Source organism: Fukomys damarensis, unplaced genomic scaffold (assembly GCF_012274545.1).
Source record: "Fukomys damarensis isolate Sample0158 unplaced genomic scaffold, DMR_v1.0_HiC HiC_scaffold_18, whole genome shotgun sequence".
Lineage (NCBI taxonomy): Eukaryota > Metazoa > Chordata > Mammalia > Rodentia > Bathyergidae > Fukomys > Fukomys damarensis.
Genome location: NW_022900930.1, coordinates 45382874 through 45403837, shown reverse-complemented (window position 1 = coordinate 45403837; position 20964 = coordinate 45382874). Strand labels below are relative to the sequence as shown.

The window sequence follows — 20964 nt, the reverse complement described above, 5'->3', positions numbered from 1 at the left end:
TACCTGGCTGAAACTAAGCTAAATATCTGATTTTCCAAGAAATCGGGATAGAAAAATAACAGCCTCATTTCAAATAGGTCAGTTCCAATGGGAGTGATAATTATGTTCCCCCTGCCTTCATCCTTTTCCCAGGAAAGGTAACCAATCAATTATTTTCTACTGTCGTCTCCTTGTCCCTGTGAGGAAAGTAACTTTGGAATGACTAAATCCATTGTCTCTTTTTGTTGTTTCTGCTTCTGTCAGCCCTTTTCTGTACAATCAAGCTCCTCTGCTGGGCTTGGTGGGCTGTTTATTCTTTTGTTGGTTGTTTTGAGGCAGGGTCTCCATTTGTAGTCCACGCTGGCCTTGAACTCACTATGTAGCCCAGGCTGGTCTCGAATTTGTGATCTTCCTACCTCAGCCTCCATACCCCGCTGGCTAACACTATTTTATGGAGTGCAGTGTTGACCAATCATAGAACAGAAAATAAAGCCAATTAAGCTCTTTAAAATAAATTGTCAGCTGGACACTGTGACAAACACCTGTAACCTTAGCTTGACACCAAAGAGGCTGAGGCAGGAGAAGTATAACCTCAAGGCCACGCTGGGCAGCTTAGTGAAAGACTGTCTCAAAATAAAACATGAAACTGCCTGAGGGTGTAACTCAGGGACAGAGTGTTGGCCTTGCATGTACAAGGCCTTGGGTTCAATATGCAGTACCACAAACAAAATAAAAAATACGCTGTTACATTTTTGTCCTTGTCAATAATCATCTTCCCTTTGTTTTTTCCACTGAGTGCCTAACTTAAGCAGTGAATATATCTTGGAAACGACTGGAGACAAATAAGAAAAAACAAGCCTAAGAACAACTAAAACTGAAGGCTGATCGTTAGCAATGGAAGTCAGAGGCGACACTCAAAGCCGTCTGTGGTGGCTGCCAGGATGAATTACAGCAGTACCCTGGTGATGAAAACATACTCCAGTGTGTGACTTGGCGGGGGGACTGCTACAACCTGAAGTGCTGTTTCTCCCAGTGACTTACATATACATCCTCCCGGCGCGAAACACTATCATAGATTAGGAAGGCACTCGCCATAAATCGTAGGAGTTAAGCACCAGAGGCTGCAATTAAGCAAGGCAAACCCTTTACAGCGGCTGCTGGCTGAAAAGTGAGCGGTAATCAAATCAGGGCTGGGCTCCTCGGAGACTCAAAGCAGGTATTGTTCTATAGCGGAGATGATCTCAGGGCGCACTGTGGCCATGCGGCTGCCAGTTCAGAAACTGAGCGGGAAAACCGACCACCATGCCAAGGTGCAGAGATACAGAGTTCAAATGACTTCCACATTCATGAACGCTGCTCTTACTGCACGTGTAATTAGAGCAAAAAACATGTAACACATATAATAAGACTATACATACACTCACAGATGTGAATGCTATATATTTAATATATTAATGTAACATTAACATTGTGTTAAATTCAAAACCTTTATCTCAAATACTTATTTAAATGTATTTATAAATTGTGACATACAATACTGTCCTGGACAGCATTACAACATCTGGGCCTCTAAAGGAACGGGTGTATCTGATGGTCCCAGAGGAGTCTATGCCTAAAGACACTGGTCATCGCTGTGTCCGTCCGCTCTGTGGCACAGTGACACCACTGCTAAGGGTACATTTCTCAGAGCCCCATCCCGTCATCAGGCGGCGCACACTGTGTGGGTGAGCAGCAGTGTGCACGGATATAACAATCCTCTCTTGGCAACAGCCCTGAGATACGTACAATAGCGAGTTCATCCTATTCTGTGAAGGTCGGTGCCCAGGTTGTAGAATAACGGATAAGTGCACGCTTTTACAGTAACTAATTGTCTCTCGATGAAAGCAGGAAGTACTGCCTAGCGTGAACTATTTGTGTCTTGCATTCAGGGCCAGCTCAAAGGTGCCGGCCTGAAAAATGGAAAGATCGAGACTTTTAAACAAAATTATATGTAATATGTATTTATTGTAGAACAACAAAGGCAGGGGTGGAATTGGGAATAGTTAAGTCAAAAGAAATCACCACCGTTAATTATGGAGAACATTCTTTGCAGGGTCTGAATCTAACGCTTTGCTTTCACTGTAACAGTTAGGGAAATGATCATGTTAAAGTATGCTATGACGCCGCCTCACAGGCTGCATTCTCCTGGTACATCTTGGCTCCTAAAATGACCTCATGCCCTTATCTCTGGTTTCCCTCCCCCACCAAGGCCACAGTGGTCCAGGAAAGTTGAAACCTGTGTCTGCAGGACTGGGCCCATAAAAGCAATCTGGCCTGTGATAGGTTAAAAGTAGCTCACTTCTCATAAATAAGCAATAGCCCACCCCAAAACTGATAAAAGGACCTTCCTTTCTTTGTTCTTCTCTCTCCTTCTGCTTCTTCCTCCTCCTCTCTCTCTCTCCCTCTGCCTCCCTACAATAAAGATCTCCTGCCGGACCTCTCGGTGCGTGAGTGGCATAATTGGGTAAGGGGCACCCAAAGGGGACTCGAGACCCCTTTCAGTAACAATCTGCACCCTTGAGTAAGAGGTGCTTTCTACACCAGCTCAAACCCTGGACAGACCATACAATTTTAAAACTCGGTCAAGCCCCAAACTAAAGCTTGTCTTAATCTACATTTCACCCATTATCAGTGAATTTAAAGGTCCTTTCTTTGTGTACATGCATGTGTTAAATGGTTAGGAGATTTTCTCCAAAAATAATATTCCATTTGCATGATTTCTCCTTCTGTGTTCATTTGTAAAAGTGACACATTAACTCAAATACCCTCAGGCTGGTTTCTCGCAGTGTTTGTTCTATTGATCGGTCATGGCAGCTGCCAGGTAGCTGAGACAAGAACTCTAACTGGCCGATGGCCCCGGTGGGGTCATTTCCGGGAACATTTTGCCTCCGTGAGGTGTTATAGCAGCCATGGGCTGTGGAGGGCGGGTGAGGATCCTCCAAGCAGAGCAATCCCAGGCTCACACCTGCAGTTCTCAGAGCAACTCGACTGAGATTCCAGCTCAATATGAGGACGTCACGGCCGCTCCGTGGGGTCCTTCCCAACCCCCCCGGCCTGCCTTCCTGCCCTGTGCTACATAGCTCTTCACTCTCGTACCTCCCAGACCCTCACTACCCAAAGAGCAGTGTGTGAGCCAGGGTATCAGAGCCAGCCGGAAGGCCTTGGACCTGCCGGGCTGACGTCTGTATCCTAACCAGATTCCTTAGTGATTCCTCTGCGTGATGCAGAGAGAGAAGCCCTACGCTGCCCGGTACCATCCTGGATCTCCTGCGGTATCTATGCCACAGGATGGAGCGCAGGTACACTTCCGCATTTCTAGCACCTGCTGGGTACCTTTCTCTGGTTTGCAGTGCTGACACACGCTTGCCCTCTATTTTCCATCCCTTCAGTTACTTCTAGAGAATCAGGACAAGTCCAGCATGCCTTCTCACACTACAGTCCAAAATAGAAGACTCTGGAAAAATAAAAGCTGTCTGCCGGCCTAATAGTTGACAGTGTTCCAGCAGGAGAGTTTTTCTGTTCCTAGCACTTGGCTCTGCGTATACACAACATTCAGACAATCCTGGCCTCAAGTCACCGGGGACGCATGCCAAAGTACTTACTGCTGAAAGGGAATAAAATGCTGTTTTTCTTCATCATCCACCTTCCCGTGTATGACATCCGTAATATCCATCACTAGGAAAGAGACAAACTTAATTAATCAAGACCTTGTGAGAATGGGGGGGGGAGGTGCTAGCAGACTCAAGACACGGCATAGTAAGTTACAGTCCTAGTACCAGATTTAATTTTTAGTTAGTCACCCCAGGGGGAAAGTGGTGGTTAAACCATTGCGACAGACCTCCGTGGTGACCGAGGGCAGAAGTCCTGTTAATGCATGGAGGTCCTTCGGTGATGCACAGATGCTTAACTAAAAGGGGAAGCAGATGCTTGCGATTTCTGGAGAAAGGGGCTTGTTGCCGGCCTAGCTGGCATTCTTACTTTACAAGGCCGTCGTCGCCTTACAGTAGACCCCAGCACACGTGTTCAGCTGTGTCCTGTGAGTGACCCTTTGAAAAAGGCTGTTCCAGACAGTTCTGACCAAGACCGTATGCGTAGACATCTTCCTCAAGTGTTCCACCCAGTGTTTGCTCGGGACGTGTCCTGGTATTTATTTTACCTCCACGCGTGAGAGTATGTGTGTCTTCCCCTCTGTGTTCCCTTCTCCCCAAGCTATTGTCCTGTTGCACAGTTTCCAGGTAGATTTCTTCAGCCATACCAAAGGCAAAGCATTGTCACTTATTTGGACACCAGTATTTAAGGATGTTTAACTACCTAACCTAATTTTTACTTTAAATTTTAATGACAAGTGTATGATCCCAGAGGCCAATCTGCAAATCAAGCTACATATATTTGTATATGAGACCCTACTGTCAGGACTGGGTAGGCTTTTCTAAGAGAAATAGGGAGTGGGGTGGGGTTGAATGCATTTTATAACCTAACTCTTCGGGGAGATCTATTTTTACAATATTTTTTTAAACATTCCTTTCAGTGTTGAAGTTTTACTAATTTCCTACTTATTTAAAATTTTTGTTTCTCATCGGAGAATTAGAAATCTTGGTACTTAGTATTATACCAATTTTTTTTCAGAGAGCAAAGCATTTAATATCAGAACATGGTAAATCTGCAGCCATTTCAGACAGTGGGTGGGCTTTTTATGTAACATCATTAGTTGGTATCACTAAATGTTCTGAGAGGTGAATGTAAAAATACAGTTTTTTAAAATAAACTTTCAAAAAGACAAAAAAAAAAAAAAAAAAAAAAAAAAAAAAAAAAAAAAAAAAAAAAGAAAGAAATAGGGCCGGGGATTTAGCTCAGTGGTTCCGTCACCTGCCTCACAAGCGCAAGGGCCCAAGTTTGATCCCTGGTACCAAAAATAAAAAATAAAGTAATTGCTTCATGTTAAGTTGCTATAAAAAAGAACAGTATCAGTAAACCCAGGACACTGGAGGAAGAAAGATACCAAGCAGGGACATTTCTTCTATTTCTCTGCTAACGATAGTTTCCCAGCATAGCCAGCCCTGCAGAGGGTCCTCAGGAAGGGACTCAGGTTTTCTCGGATCAACCCCAAGACCACCCCTTTGAAAAATTCTGCAGGAATAAGTTGCTACATTCTTGAGAAATTTGAGAGCATCTGTTTTTTAGTAAGCCTTCACTCAAAGCCATGGAGGATATACATATTTCTGGCAGGACTGTCAGAAGAATTCAAGGTTCAAAGAGAAACTTGAGACTTTGACACCTTCTCACCCGGACCCCACAGAAACCTGGGAGGGGGAATTACAAAGTAAATCCAACAGAGACCTGCTCGTCCCCAGGAGAGTAGGGCACTGTGCTGAGCCCACTGTAGGTATTATCCCGCTTATGAAGATATTATGAGGTCTTAAGGGATGAAAAAACTGAGGCAGAACAATTAAACCCCCTTAGCCATAAATTTGAGTGGTAAAGCCAGGGTTTGTGTCCAACAATAACTCCAGAGTGAAATCGCGTAACCACTCTCCTCTGCTGCCTGGCAGAACAGTAAGCAGGTTGCTATCAAGCCGCTGGTGGGAGGCAGGGCCCCCGGCAAGGGCGGAGACCTCAGTTAATAAATTAGTCTGACCATAAAACACACACTAGCAATCTACTGCCCACATAACCCGTCTGAAGACGACAGGGAGTGCTGGGATGTAAGACAGCTCTCACATGAAAAACCAGGAATGAGGGAAGAAACGTGTTCTCCAAAGTAACTCAACACAGTGGGCAAGATGAGAGAAATAATGCTGGTGCCAGGAAGGTGTGGGAAGTAGGGCATCACATTCCACGTGCTGTCAGCCCTTCCTGTAAAAACTGTACGAAAAAAAATCCTGAGGCGGGGGCTATAGATCAGCAGTAGAGCACATGCTTAGCATGGATCAGGCCCTAGGTGCAGTGCTTGGCACTGCAAAAACAAAACAAAGTACAAACTTTTTCCTGATCTCCAGAAACAGGCGGTCCATCTGCCCATGCTATCAACTAGGGAGCTGTGACTTTCACCAGTCCTCTGTCAGGGCGCATTCCAGTCTACACACCTGCGCGCGCGCGCACACACACACACACACACACAGCTGAAGCAGAAAAGCAAAAGCCCAAGCTTAATTCTTGAGTCTCTCTGTGCTCTCCCTATCCCCATTTTTTAAGTCCTGAGGATGGAACCCAGGGTCTTCAGTTAGCCTTTTTTACTGATTTACTTTCACACAAGGTCTTGCTAACTAAGTAGCCAGGCTGGGCTCTATTTTATGCTCCGTCTTCCTCAGCCTCCCAGACTTGGGGATTGTAAGCAGGCTGGCACCACCATGCCTAACTTTTCTGGTCTATTAGAATATATTCGAATTCCTTTTATGGAATAATGTCTAAGTTGCCTTGCAGGCAGCTGAACAGTCCTGGTCCCGGGCTCCTTGCCCTCTCTGATCTTCTACTTCTCTGTAAAGAAGTAATGCCATTTCTCTGCTCAGCCCTGGCGCAGCTCATGGGGTGGGGGACAGGGACAGTCTGTGGGAGGCAGAGGCTACCTTATTATTCATATAACTGTAAGGATGACCCCAAGGACACAAAGCATCCGGGTCCTGGTTGCAGGAGCAGAATCTCAACATTTCACTGATGAGTTCCAAACTACCAGTGACCTAAATGTCAACATATGACCAAAATTCTGTTCTTCGATTTAACAAATTACAGAGGACGATACATGACCTCTTGGAAGGTCCTAGGTTGGATTTAAGCCAAGGACTCCCTTCGGAAGCACCAAGTGACACAGGGTCGCCCCTGAGCAGCAAATTAAATTCTTCCCACAGGCAAACCGCTTGTCAGGGGAGACTGGTGGCAGAGAGCTTGCTAGCGCCTGTGAGGCCCTGGGTCCATTCTCACACCATCACCACTACCAAAAAATAATAGTCATCACCATCACCATTAGCACACAGGCACAGACAGGAGGGCTGCGACAGCTAGCACTGAGGCTCTGCTGGGAAGGAGACACTCACGGTGCAGAGCGGGAGATGAAAGTGAGGACACGGAATAAAAGCAAAGAGCTGGCAGCCGGGCAGTGCACGCCGTGTGCCTGACCCTGACCGAGATGTGGGGCCCGTCTCTCGCCATCGTGGGGCTCATCTGCTGGCCACTGCCTGCCTTGCTCTCCTCCCTCCCTCCCTCCGTCACTTTCAATTATTTATTTTTTAATTAGGTACCAGGGATTGAACTTGGGACCTTGTGCTTGTGAGGCAGGCAGTGGAACCACTAAGCTAAATCCCTGGGCCCCTCTTCTGATTTTTTAAATTATCATAGACATAAACAACACAAAACTGACCACACTACCTCCCCACCCCTGCTCTCTGTCTCTTTTCTTGCTCCACTGGGTCTTACTATATCATCCAGGCTGGTCCTTAACTCACTAAGTGGCTGGGTTAGGCTCAAACTTGCGATCTTCCTGCCTCAGCCTCAAGAGAGATGGGATTACAGGCAAGTACCACCACGGCGGGCTCATCCTAACCACTAAGTGTTCAGCTCAGTGGCATGAAATCCATTCACTGTGGTGTACAATCATCACCAGCATGCACCTAAAGAACCTTTTCGTCTTACCAAACGAAAACTCTCTACCCATGAAAACCACTGCCCCCCAGCCCAGGCCCTGGCAATCCCTACTCTACTTTCTGTCCCCTCGGTAGACCATGTAAGTGAACTCAAACGGTGTTGGCTTTTTTATGTGTCTGGATTACTTTACTTAGCATAATGTTCTCAAGACTCACCCGAGTTGTGGCCCGGGTGAGAATTTCCTTCCTTTTTAAGGCTGAACCGTATTCTCTCGCACAACTCACTCACGGACAGGCCCTTAGGTTGCTATCATCTTTTGGCTGTGAATAACGCTGCTTGAACAACACTGTACGAGTTTGTCCTTGACACCCTGCTTTCGACTCTTTGGGGCATATGCCCGCAGGTGGGATTGCTCAATCATACCGTAGCCCATCTGACAGCCACCCTTCCCTTTCCCCTTCTTCTATGTCTCTTTCTCCGCTCTGCCCCCACCATTACTAGAGATTGAACCCAGGGCCTTTGCACTGGCTTCTTCCCAGCCCTTTTCATTCTGAGAAAGAATTGGGCTAAGTTACCAACTGGACTCAAACCCTCCTGCCTCGGCCTCCTAGAGCTCTGAGAATATAGGTACGTTCCAGCTCTCCTGGCCGCATTTCATGCCCTGAGGCGTTGCCACCTACCGGGCGCAGTGTCTGGGGCCCTGGCCTACCTGCTACTCCGAAAGGCCTGCGGAGCCCGCAGGTGTGCTTCCTGCCGTCCTTCAGCTCCATGCGGCCGACGCGGACAATCTGGCACACGAGGCTGATGCGGGGCCGGATGAGGTCCGTGCTGCTGAGATCCTGCAGTAAGGACAGAGAACCCAAGGGAGGTTCCGTGAGGCACCTGTGACTTTGTTTCTCTTTCCCCTGACAACAGCATCCAGTTCAGAGCACATTTCCCAAAGCTGCCGGCCCAGACAGACCCGCTCAGCATCCTGGAACTATCACTGCATCCGGGAAAACCATTTCCTGTGTACACAAAAGCGCTCTCTCCTTCCCCAGTTCCTACTTCAAGACGCTAAAACAGATTAGAGTCCATCAGAGGGGTCTGGCTTCACTCAGGTGAGGCAGGGCACTCACAGACCAGGGCAGTCACTGGTGTCACGTTCCACCCTTCCAGGATGTACATCAGGCCAGGACACACTTTGGCGCCACATGAAATCCATCATGTGTGACAGAGACTTTGGCTGGGTCGCCTCCCAGGCTGTGACAAGTCATTCATCTGCAAAGCAGTCCTGGGAGGCGAGGGGAGGCAGGCACTGGTGGTGCGATTATCCATCCGGCGGATGAGGCAGGAGGGGGCAGGGCAAAGCCTCTGTGTCCGAGCTGAAGCCCACACCTGTCCGCGTTTGTCAGCCCGGCGGGGGAGCTCCTGAACCCCCTTCACTTCACACCAGAGCCGATCTCATTACAGCTCAAAGTCTGTCCGTGAAACAAGCCGCCCAAGTCCTTGCTACTTAATCAAGGACTACTTCTCAAAGAATTATTCCAAACCCATTCCCGGGTACTGAGTTAACTCAGGTCACCAAGGCAGGGATGCCCACCCAGAATAACATCCACCCTGGATTTCTGCCACATGTTCTGCGAGGTTTCCGCTTAGAGAAAACAAAAAACAAAAAACAAAGACCCTAGTGGCCTGTTACAAAAACCGTGGCACAATGGACTACGAAATAACACACAACAGTGGCTAAATGAGGTTTGTAAAGGTTGTTCAATGGCCAAAGAAATGGTTGCTACATGTTGCATAATTGAAAAGGCTAGACGTGAAATTTACATATTAATGGACCCTAAACTGTGAGTGTGCGGGCCCAGAGGGATGGATGGTGGACAGCAGCTGTTTGAAAGTGGTGCTGATTAGAAGATGGACCAAAAGGGCCAGGGATTTAGCTTCATGGTTCTGCTGCCTACCTCACAAGCACAAAGTCCTGTGTCTGATCCCTAGTACCAAAAAACCAAGAAGATGGACCAAAGACTAAACAACGCAGTACCCATCTTCCCTGTTTGTATTTTGAGAAAGGATTTTGCTATGCAGTACAGGCCTTGCCATATAGTCCAGGCTGGCCTCAAACCCCTCCTGCCTCAGCCTCCTAAGTGCTTAGACAGCAGACACACACAAATGTGTTCACCTCAGTACCTGCTTTTCCACATTTTTTTGAAGTGTGACTCACAGACTGATAAATGCCCTTTGACTTCAGGAAAAGACTGCACATATCTTAGTGCTAAGGAAATACTGGGAAGGTTTCAGGAAGAGTTCCAGGACAGAGTTCTCTATCTGCAATTTGCTAGGTGGTGAAGATACAGACTGATCAGTGCAGGGAAAGGGATCCACCTATGCTTGTCCTAGAAGGGAGATGTTAACAGAAGGAGTAAAAATAAGCCATAGAGGGATCATGGATCCTTCCTACCACTCCCTTTGGCACTGGAACTTGGATACTATTTTTCTTTCCCTAAGAATGGGAAGAGAATAAGGACATAAAATATGGGTGGGCTGAGGAGAGAAGACGAAGGAGAGTCGCTGCTGTAGGCCCAAGGACCAATTCTGGCAACGAGTAAAAGAAGCCAGAATGTTCCTAACCTAGGAAGGAGATGGTCCACATGCCTGAACGTGCAGCGATGCAGTGCTCTTTACTGCCCTGAGCCATATACAGTGCGCTGTGGAGGGAAGAGAGGACCACTCGTGTGCGTGCGCGTGCGCGCACACACACACACACACACACACACACACACACACACACACAGTGACTATTTACATTTTAAAATGTTTTTTATTACAGTAAAAGACATATTGCCATTATCCTCTCCCTCTCTTTGCACCCACTTAGCCCAGAGGTCCCATCACTCTCCAGAGCCGTTCTGGAAGTGCTCTTGTTTACCTTCATCTGATTTGATCAAAAATACCCAGAATGCTACTGCCCAGGGCCCTCCAGTGGAAATGCAGGCTCATAAACACCATGCTGTGTCCTCATCCTCCTTACTTACCAGGTCTGGCATTGTGTGACTTTGGAGTCTTCCTCAAAGTCAAAAGTGACCATGAAAGGTAAACATTTTGAAGCAATTCAAGACATCAAGGCAGGTGCCACAGTGCAACTAAAGACACTCACGAAAGAGGACTTCCAGACCCGCTCCCGAAAGTGGCAACAGTGAGGGGACGAGTGCGCTCCAAGTGAGGGGAAAGACTTTGAGGGGGACTCATGGCAACGTTTCTTTTACTATAGTAAAATGTCTTAAACGTTTAAACACGCACCACATCTGTGGATCACACTGGGTGGCAGCACTCAGGATGGAGGTGAAGGACAATACATTCAGACAAACGCATACAAAGAAAGGTCTACAGCCTGCCTGTGCTTGGCTGGAGACCCAGGTCTAAAAGCAGTGCCCCATCTACCTCTACAGCTCATGCTCTCACCAATTCTTCCCCATCTCACAGACATCGGCCCTGAGTCACGAATTTACTTAGCCAGGGATGGGGGATGGCTTTGTGCAGGCTGAGCACACACTCTACCACTGAGCCCTGACCCGGCCCCCGTATGACCTGTTTAAAATCCAACCCTTGCCCAGGAGACGACGGCCGTCCTCTCAAAGCACTCAGAAGGCCTAGAATGTGACTCACTGACTGACTATAAATTCCTGTTTTCTCCAGCAAGACAAAAGCTGCTTGAGAAAAAGGATTGTTTTATACGTCACTCACCGACTGACTATAAATTCCTGTTTTCTCCAGCAAGACAAAAGCTGCTTGAGAAAAAGGATTGTTTTGCCTGATTTGTACACAGGTGCCTTTCCGCCCCGCCGTGACTTGTTAAGGGGTGCATCTCAAGTGCCTGCGTCAGGGCCTGGCACTGAAGAGATACTTACTCGATCTCTGGTGAATGAGAGGGTTATTCCCACAGGGGCTGCTGCTGCTTTTTCCCCTTTTACGTTTTCCACGTGCATCCGCTCCCATCAGGCTGACAAAGACAAGGAGGACACGGGCGGCGGGACTTACAGAAAACACTGCTTGGAGGTTATTGAGCTTCTCTATCTCCTTGGGCATCCCACTGCTGCCCCAGCGAATCAGATAGTTCTCACTGGCAAGAGACACAAAACATCGTTACTTTTAACAAGAGGCCAGTTGGGTATGGAGGTTGCCCTGTGTGCAGGAAAAAGGCTCCAGGAAATCCAGCCGGCATCTATGAAGCGAGCCCTCAGAGTGCACACCCCAGTCCTGGGGTCCCCGGCAGTGTCGCTTGCTGCAGCCCTCTAAGGTGCGGCCCCCCAGATCATGGCAAGCACTACTCAGCGTAGGGCAGAAACAGCACATTTTATGGGATGCAACTATCCTTTTGTTTTATTTTCTATTTTTTGGCACTAGGGATTGAACTCGGGATCTTGCACTTGTGAGGGAGATGGCAGAACCACCAAGCTAAATTCCTGGCCCTGTCCTTTTATTTTTTAACATGGTACTGAATATTGAATCCAGGGCCTTTGCACTGAGCTATGGGCCCCGCTCCTTTATATTTGAGACAGTTTAAGCAAGTTGCCTGTTCTGGGCTGGAATCTGTGGTCTTCCTGTCTCAGCCTCTCAGAATGCTGAGACTACAGGCCTGCACCACCATTTTTGTGTTTTCCAACTCAGAATTTCTTCGTATGGAAGTTTTAGCTCTGCTGAATCAAGAATTTAATTTTCTAACAGTGATTCCAACTCTACTTATAAACCACTTCATTACACTAAAAACACTATTTCCACTTGTCTTTTAAAAATTTTTATCAACTGTTTTTTAAAGCAGTTTTGGGTTCATAGCAAAGCTAAGCTGAAAGTACAGAGAGTCACTTTGTACCGGTACCTTCCTACCACCTATTTGTTTTTTCTCAGTACCAGGAATTGAACTCAGGGCCTCATACTTGCTGGGCAGGTACTGTGCCGCTGAGAGCTCTGTCTCTGGCACCCTCCCTACATCTAGATCCTCAGCAGAGTGGCACACTGGTTCTCACCGAGGAGCTGACATCAATGCACCCTTAGCACCAAAGTCCATAGAGGATACTGGAGTAAATTCTTGGTCTTGTGCATTCTGTGGGTCTCAAGGTATCTCGTGACACACATGAAGAGTGGAGCCTGCACTGTTTCAGCTCTGGAGTCCAGAGGACTTTCCTTTCTACTGCCTAGAAATCCTCAACCTCTCCTGAGTCCCATTTTCAAACCTAGCAAAACCTCCTCAGGTAGGGGTAGGTGAAGGCGGAGTACTCCACAAGGCCAACAGCAGGCGACCGGGGTCTCCACTACCTGATGAATGTGGACTGGTCTGGGTCGTAGAGGGCCATGAACAACTCTGCGTCCTCCCCGATATTGCAGACAAAGTTCTTGAAGTTCACGTAGAGGCCATAGGTGTGGGCGCCACTGAAGATGGCCTGGTTCCGCATGTCCAGGTTCTGCAGAAGGGACTGGACAAAGAAGGAGAGAGGAAAAACCACCTTGGTTTCAGCAAGCTGGAAATGCTGGCAAAGAATCACCCTGCGGACGGGAGACAAATGTAACCAACCCAGGAGAAGCACTTGCTGAGAATACAGTGGGTGTGGGTGGGCCAACGATCCACGAGGTGAGCAGGATATGATCACTGTCACTCCGATGATTAAGGCCACCAGGTACAGGGCCCTAAACTCGAGTAATTCAATGTATGTGGGCTGCATGTCATCGTGCATGGTTTTCGTGGATGCAGAGAGTTATCATCATGTCTTATGACGGCTCCTAGTCAAAGGCCAGAAGCACCACACCCGATCCATTACCCCTCTTTACGGGAACAGCTCTTACTGGATACAAAAGATTCTTCTAGAACAGCATCACCTCCAGGGGTGGTTGCCACTGGATTCAGAAACAACGAAATGTATGTGACTGTACCATAGAATTAAAAGCTACAAATTAAAGAGAAATGAGACAAAGCTTTCCTTGTCAGAACAGAAAGACTGGAAGAAAATATCTGAAAAATGTCAACACCTGTGGATCTAGGCCAGTGATGGCGAACCTTTCAGAGCCTTCGATGACACAAACAGCCCACTTCCAGCACACAGGTTTGCCACCAGTGACCTAGGCTGGGCAGTCATGTGGGTGATTTTTTTCTTTGCTTTCTATATCTTTGTCATTTTTATTTAATGTGCAGTTATAACCTTCCGTACCTTCTGAACATTTTATATTTTTATTTTAGAAATCATAACACAGGGACCCAATACAGAGGATTACACAATAATCTTCTTCCTTGTCCTCAGTTCTTCCCACAGACAGCCATTAATGATGAATCTCTTATCTATCATTTCAGAGTCTAGCACTGATGCAGGTATGCCTTTTTGTGTGCATTTTGTGAAACACAAATAATAGCATTTTATATACCCCGATCTGCATCTTGATTTTCCCTCTTTATGTATGTTTGCATTCATTTTGCAACAGAACATAATATCGTAGTCTCACTCTTTCTGCTGTTTCACTTTTAAAATAAGAACACAAAAGATTTTCTAGACATTTCTACCTCAATGATTCCCTTTCTCCCATTCAAAACTGAAACAAACATTGAATCTCAGCAGCCAAAATCTGCAACTGGAGGACGCTTACCTTTTCTTCTTGGATCTTTTCCTCGATCCTTTTTGAAGCCACTTCGTGGGCCTTGAAGAGGGCAATGGTGCTGGTTTCATCTGGGTCTAAGATGTTCCCGTTGTCATCTCGCACGACCAGATCTAACCCGAGCATTCTGGAGAGAAAGAGACAGGTGATTCTTGCCTCCAGAGGAGATGCTGCAAAACATCCCTCAGGAAGGAACCCGGAGACTCTGTAGAAGTGCTAAAGTCAAGGGAAGAAGAGCTAACTGACCTTTTGCCTTCCAATTTCGGCCCCTTGTCTACATGAATAACATTCAAATACCACTGAGTCAATGCCAGCAAAATATGTGTAAGGGAATCAAAGATATTGGTCCACAGATCCTCAATAAGTAAAGCTAAACTGGCCCAGATTCTAACCCAAGTCCTCTCCTCTCCAGTGCTTAACTGTTTGTTTTTTTTTTTTTTTAACTGGGCACATCAACTATAAAGGATCAATGCACAACTGTTTGAGAGCTTGCCCTGACTTCTTACTCAAGTCAAGACTATTGTAAAGGAGCTCAAGGAAGTAAATCTTGGCTCTAGCTCTCTCATAGCCCATGTCAGACCACTGGCCTTGAGGTACTTAGGCTAGGACTTAAAACCCTGGCTTTTATCCACTTGTTACAGCTGCAGTCCCTTAATTTTGCAAAGTCCGAATTTCTTCAAGTGCAAATGTTTCCTATCCTTTAAGGTTTCAAGAATTTAATAAAGTAATCCATGTAAAGCACCTAATACAGTATCTCTTAAAGACAGTACACACTCAAGAAACATTAGCTCTTATTGCAACAAGAGGTACAAGAAGAACTGGCTGCATTAAATTGGAGCTCTGTGTGCTGCGTGGGAAGAGCAGGGCCATGTGGCGGACACAGTCACCATTGTCTTCCAGGCTTTTGGGCCCAGTGGGTACACAAAAGTAGAAAAGGATCTGCTTAGCTCCAAGAAGTTGGAGACCAGTGAAACAGGATACTGCTATGCAAACGCCCAGTGTGCAATCCAGGCACAGCTATTGGGAGTGGGGACATCCAAACAGCAAGGGCTCTCAAGGTTAACGGGGAAACACGCCAATTCCTAACTTCCCAGTTCCCTGCTTACAACATCTCCACCAGCTGATCTGATCTGGCAGGTTCCTTTCTGCAGTAGCCAGGCCCGTGGGCCACCCAGACTCTTGAAGGATGGCCTGGCCAGCTGCTCAGAGACAGGATGATGCTTGCACCGACAGAGGTTCATTCCTGAGCTGCTTCCAAGGGTTGCAGTGGGAGAAGAGGCATGTCCCACCATTTGTGGGGAGCTAACATCCTGTGCCAAAGACTGAGCAGACCTCTGGGGGCCACTGTCAGTGTGACAAGATCCCAAAAGACACAGGCAGCCTATGTGCCTTATCCCATCTTAGCTGGCTTTTGAAAAAGCCAGTGGACATCTGGGCTAGGTAGTGAATGCCTGAAATACCAGGCTGAGGCAGGAGGATCAGGAGTTCAAGGTCAGCCTGGACCACACAGCAAGATCCTATCTCAAAAAACAAAAACAAGCCAGGGATTTAGCTCAGTGGTTTCGTTGCCTGCCTCTCAAGCACAAGGTCCTGAGTTCGATCCCCAGTATAAATAAATAAACAAAGCAAAACAAAATAAAAAGCCTTGTGCATAGGTGTAGGAAAAGATTTTCAAAACAGATCCTATATTGCAGAAGAAATAAGAGCATAAAAAATGGGATTATATTAGTCTAAATAGCTTCTATATAGCAGGGCTGCAGATTTAGCTCAGCGGTGCTGCCATCTGCCTAGCAAGCACAAGATCCTGAGTATGATTTCCATCACACACACACACATAAAACTACAACAACAACAACAACAACAGACAAGCTTCTATACAGCGAAAGAATCAGTAGAGTAAAGAGACAACTGGGCCAGGGATTTAGCTCTGTGGTGCAGTGCCTGCCTCACAAGCACAAGGACCGGAGTTTGATCCCCAGTACCAGGAAGAAAAAAAAAAAAAAAAAGAACTTACAGAATGGGAAAAGTTTTTTGTCCACTACTCCTCACTCCTCAGCCAGAGGACTAATATCTAGAATATATAAAACACTCAAAAAACTTAAACCACCTACAATTAAAGACCCAGTCAAGAAATGGGCAAGAGAAATGAACAGACACTTCACAGAGGAAGAAATACAAATGGCCAACAAGTATAGAAGAAAATGTTCAATATCTCTGGCCATTTGACAGATGCAAATTAATACAACGCTGAGATTCCATAATCACTACAGAAAGAATGGCCTTCATCAAAAGATCAAAAAATAACAAATGCTAGTAAGGCTGTAGTGAAAAAGGAACCCTCTTACATTGTTGGTGGGAATGTAAACTTGTATAACTATTATGGAAATTAGTATGGAGATTTCTAAAAAAAATGAAATTAGAAATTCCATGTGACCCAACTATCTCATTTTTAGGTATCTTTCCCAAAGAGTATATTACAGCACACCTATTATAACAATACATCTATGCCGACATTTATAGCAGCACAATTCATAATAGCTGTATCTTCAAAACAGCCTATATACCCATCAAGAGATGGCTAGATAAAGAAATTGTGCTATCTCTATGAAATACCACTTGGTTATAAATGACAAATCTGAGGCATTTGTTGGAAAAAAATGCACTTAGACAATTTGTTGTTGTTGTTGTTGTTTTGAGACAGAGTCTCACTATGTAGTTCAGCCTTGAACGCACTCTATAGCCCAAGCTGGCCTCAAACTCAGTGATCCTCCTGCCTCAGTCCCTGTGTGCTGGGATTATAGCTGTGTGCTACCATACCAGGGTTAGGTATAATGTTGAGTGAAGTAAATCAGACACACAAACTTTAATACCATATAGTAGCTCTCCTCTGTGTAAGGCAAAATGTAAAAAGGTAAATCAAGGAAGCATAGAGCAAGACAAGAGACAGGTCTCTTGCAGATGGGAAGAGGTCAAGAGGACCAAGGGGAAGGAGTGAGGAGGAGGAGATGGGGAAACAGGTGGAGTGAAGATACGCCAAGTACAAGGTCCTCCTAAACTCAATGAACGTGCACATTATATGCCATAGACATGAACTAAGAGTCACAATATTTACAAGAGTGCAAAGGGGGAAAGGGGAACAGGAAGAGGAGGGAGGGAGGAAAAGGGAAAGGGACTAAAAACTGAAACAAGCTAAATTATGTATGTGTACCAACTCCCTAAGATGAATGGAAAATCCATGGACTGTGAACATATACTAATAAAGTAAATTAAAGAATTCAGAAAGTCCTCTGGTACGATGTGACTAGCAGTGCAATCACTAGGGTTACAGTCTCCAGGACAGACCAGTATTAGGGAGAATTCTCAGCCCTAAGAGGGGGGCATCAGGCAGGAAGTCAAAAGGCTTGGGTTCAAGTTGAAGCTTCCCCGCTGACTACACAACTGGGAAGGAACTCATTTAAGCTCATACGGTCTGTTTCTTGACCCACAAAACAGAAATAAGAACAGCTGATTCATAGGGTTATCAGGATGGGAAACGCACAACAGGAGCACTTCGTAAATACTGACTTAACCTGCATCATGAAGCTATGTTCCTCCCAGCTATTTCTGAATACAATTGTCAAGAATGTGGCATTTATGTGGTTAGGGCAATGCGCTGTACTTTAGCAGGTCTATGCACGGTATTCAGCAGTCCCGAGGCTGGGTAAGTGGAGGAAAAAAACCCCACATATTCACAAGTTGGAGAAGCAGGGTAAAAGGTGAGGAAAAAATCATATACACATAGCAAGAAACAGAATGCCAAGTGAATCCCCAACAAAAAAACCAACAGAGGACCCCCTGCTGCCTTTGTGAAAGGAGTGGCCTGGAGGCATGAACCCCAGGCCACCATTCATTTGGAAAAAGTGGCTGAATTTCTAAATTTCCAAAGGTGATAAAATGTGGAACCCAGGTATGTGCCTGAGTTAACAGAGGAGCAGGGATGAGACCGCGCTCTGGAGGCAGCTGTACATTTTCCCCAGCATCTGAAAGGGCCAGATCTCCCTGGGCTTCTTCAGCTCTGGGACAGCTTCCCTGTCACAGACTGGCTCAGGAGGTCAGGCAGTCAGCACAGTACATGCACCACAGAGAAGGGGGTGACATTTTATTTTCCAGTGAAAGTAAACATTTTCTAAGACACAAAGAGTTAATAAGCACCATTCTGTGGAACGCTACGATCAGAAGTTTGCTGGTAAACTGGAGAGGGGGACCAACTTCTAATGTTCTACCCCACGGCATGGTGACTGTGGAGGACAGCAATTAATTGTGCATTTCAATGGCTACTACAGAGGATGCTGCATGATCCGAACACAAACAAATGAGAAATGGCTGCGGTGAGGGTATACCAGTTACCCTGGTTTAATCACCACTCCACTGTAAACCACTGTGCCCATAAAGATGTACAATTACGATGTGCCAATCTGAACAAAGTTTGTTGTAAACAGTATCCTTAGCATGAAGGTGTCAGTCATGCTGTTCCCAGTTCCCAGGGAGAGGTCACCCCTGCTCACCTGTTCCCGTGATCAATTTTGGCCGTGACCTTCTTCTTGAGCTCTGCCAGTTCATCCTTGGGGAGCGTTCCAGACAGGATCTGCGAGCGCCACTCGATCAGGCTGTAGGTCATCTGCTGCAGCTGGCGGAAGAGTGTGACCTTGTTGTTCTAAGACAGGAAAACGGGGTAGAGGAGAAACAGAAGGAAAAAAAAAGGTGTGCTAAAAAATGAGCATCTTTTGATTGTTTATGAGGTGTTAATCAATTAATTGTGTCACATGGAAAGCTGTGTACTGTATTTTTTATTCATGTACTGAGGGATAGCTTTGTCCTGAGCCACTCCTATGTCAATCAGCATTGCTTCTTTAAAAGTGGTGACGCCCACATTAAAAAGCTTCTGCACACAAAGGAAACTACTTACATGGTAAAGAGATAAACTGCACTCTGGAAAAATATTTTTGTCAGCTATCCTCAGACAGGAATAATATGGTGGTACCTCTGTTCACAAGTGCTTTTGTTTGCAAACAATTTGGTTCACAAACAGAAGCATTTGGCAAAACTCTTTTTGTTTGCAAACTCTGCATCAGGAGACAGATACAACTGCTGCCATCTTTCCTACACAAATACAAACATGGCCATCTTTTCTAAAATCCTAGAACAAATTAAGTTCATGAACCAAGGCACCTCTGTACCTAGCATATATCAAGAACTCAAAAAAATTAGACCTCCCTCAAAATAAAAGACCCAATTAAAAAAAAGGGGGGCAAATGAAATGAACAGACACTTCTGAAAAAGCACAAATGGCTAATAAATACATTTTAAAATGTTCAGTATCTCCTGTCATCAGAGAAATACAAATCCAAACAACTCTGAGATTCTCTCTTCTTCCACAAAGAATGGCCAGCGTTAAGAAATCAATGCTGGAGAAGTTGTGGGAAAAAGGAAGCCTTCTACATTGCTGGTGGGAGAGTAGGCTGGTACAACCACTAGGACAACCACTGATGGAAATCAGCATGGAGATTCCTTTAAAAATGGATAAAACTAAAAATTTCATTCAACCTAGTTATCCACCTTCTGGGTATCTTCCCCAGTTAAAGACATCTTATTAAAGTAATACACACATACTCGTGTTTATAGTAGCACAACTCTTAATAGCTGACTCTTGGAAGCAGCCTATAGCCCATGAACAGACGAATGGGTACAGAAAATGTACTATTTATATACAGTATAGTACTACTCCATCATAAAGGATTAATTTGAATCATTTCTTTAAAAGCCTCCAAGGATTTCCACTGGGTACAACAGATCCCACTGTAAATCCTTCCGGTCTCCACTCCTGCCCATGCCCCATCTGCAGAGTTTACTCCAACCTCCACTGCAAAATCTGCACTCCATGCAAAGCTGTGCTCCTTTCTTTCCAATGCTCCAGAGCCACTCAATATGGAATTTCCTCCATTTGCAACTGCTCTGCACCTTGGTTCCCAAAAAGCCCCAGCCTCTTCTCACGCACACAATGCCCTTCCCACAAACCAGCTAATTCTGGCTTCAGCCTAAATTCCCTGGCCAGCTGCACCAGGAATTTGCTCTACTCCCCACTGGCAGAACCCGGACAACGATGATGTGGGCCTGTCTGACACCTCCCTCAGAAAGCAAGCTCCTCTTAGACAAGGAAGTTGTTCATTTTGTGTCCCTAGTAGCTGATACAGAGAAAATGCTCTACAAAATGTACTGAAGCAAAGAACTCAGGATGGAGAAATAACTGGAGATTCAGAAATAAGAAAGGTCGCAAAATAAAAATGTAAACATTATTTTAAAATCTCTCTTTCTCCAGAAAGTTGTTAGATCATTTAGACACTAAACTGTCATTCTGGGCTTTACTAATATCTTACTGTAACCAAACTAATCGATAAATGATGAGTCATTTATATTCCGATCATTTTGAGTCAAGTACTTGATGTTGAACTATCACAACCTTGATTCTATCTAAATGACTGCTTCATTTTATGTATGTGTACACATATGCATGCATAACCTTATGCACGTATATACAGACATGTATAGATTCATGTAACTACATATACACACGTGTACATGTTTATTGTAAATGTATATTTGTATGTATGCATAAGAGCAGTCTGTAGTGTGTGCTATGTGCTGGAAATAAAGGTCCTGCCTTCGAGCAGCTATTATTCTAGAAGGAGAAAGACAGCAATTTTATATATATAT

The 20964-nt window shown here is 45.6% G+C and overlaps 1 protein-coding gene across 5 annotated transcripts in view; it reads right to left on the bottom strand.

Annotated features, from left to right (window-relative positions):
• Positions 1 to 20964, bottom strand: part of Dock5 (dedicator of cytokinesis 5) — a 182116-nt gene that overhangs the window by 82499 nt on the left and 78653 nt on the right. For 4 of the 5 annotated variants that reach the window (XR_004517887.1, XM_033765488.1, XM_010623721.3 and 1 more), the window contains 6 exons: positions 18759 to 18907; positions 14206 to 14341; positions 12889 to 13046; positions 11614 to 11695; positions 8303 to 8432; positions 3621 to 3693 (listed from right to left, as the gene is read on the bottom strand). Coding sequence is in view for 4 of the 5 variants with exons in the window: in XM_033765488.1 (XP_033621379.1) it covers positions 3621 to 3693; positions 8303 to 8432; positions 11614 to 11695; positions 12889 to 13046; positions 14206 to 14341; positions 18759 to 18907 (728 nt within the window). In the remaining variant the exon portion in view is untranslated. The remainder of the gene's footprint in view (positions 1 to 3620; positions 3694 to 8302; positions 8433 to 11613; positions 11696 to 12888; positions 13047 to 14205; positions 14342 to 18758; positions 18908 to 20964) is intronic. The other variant, XM_033765489.1, reaches the window with a different exon arrangement.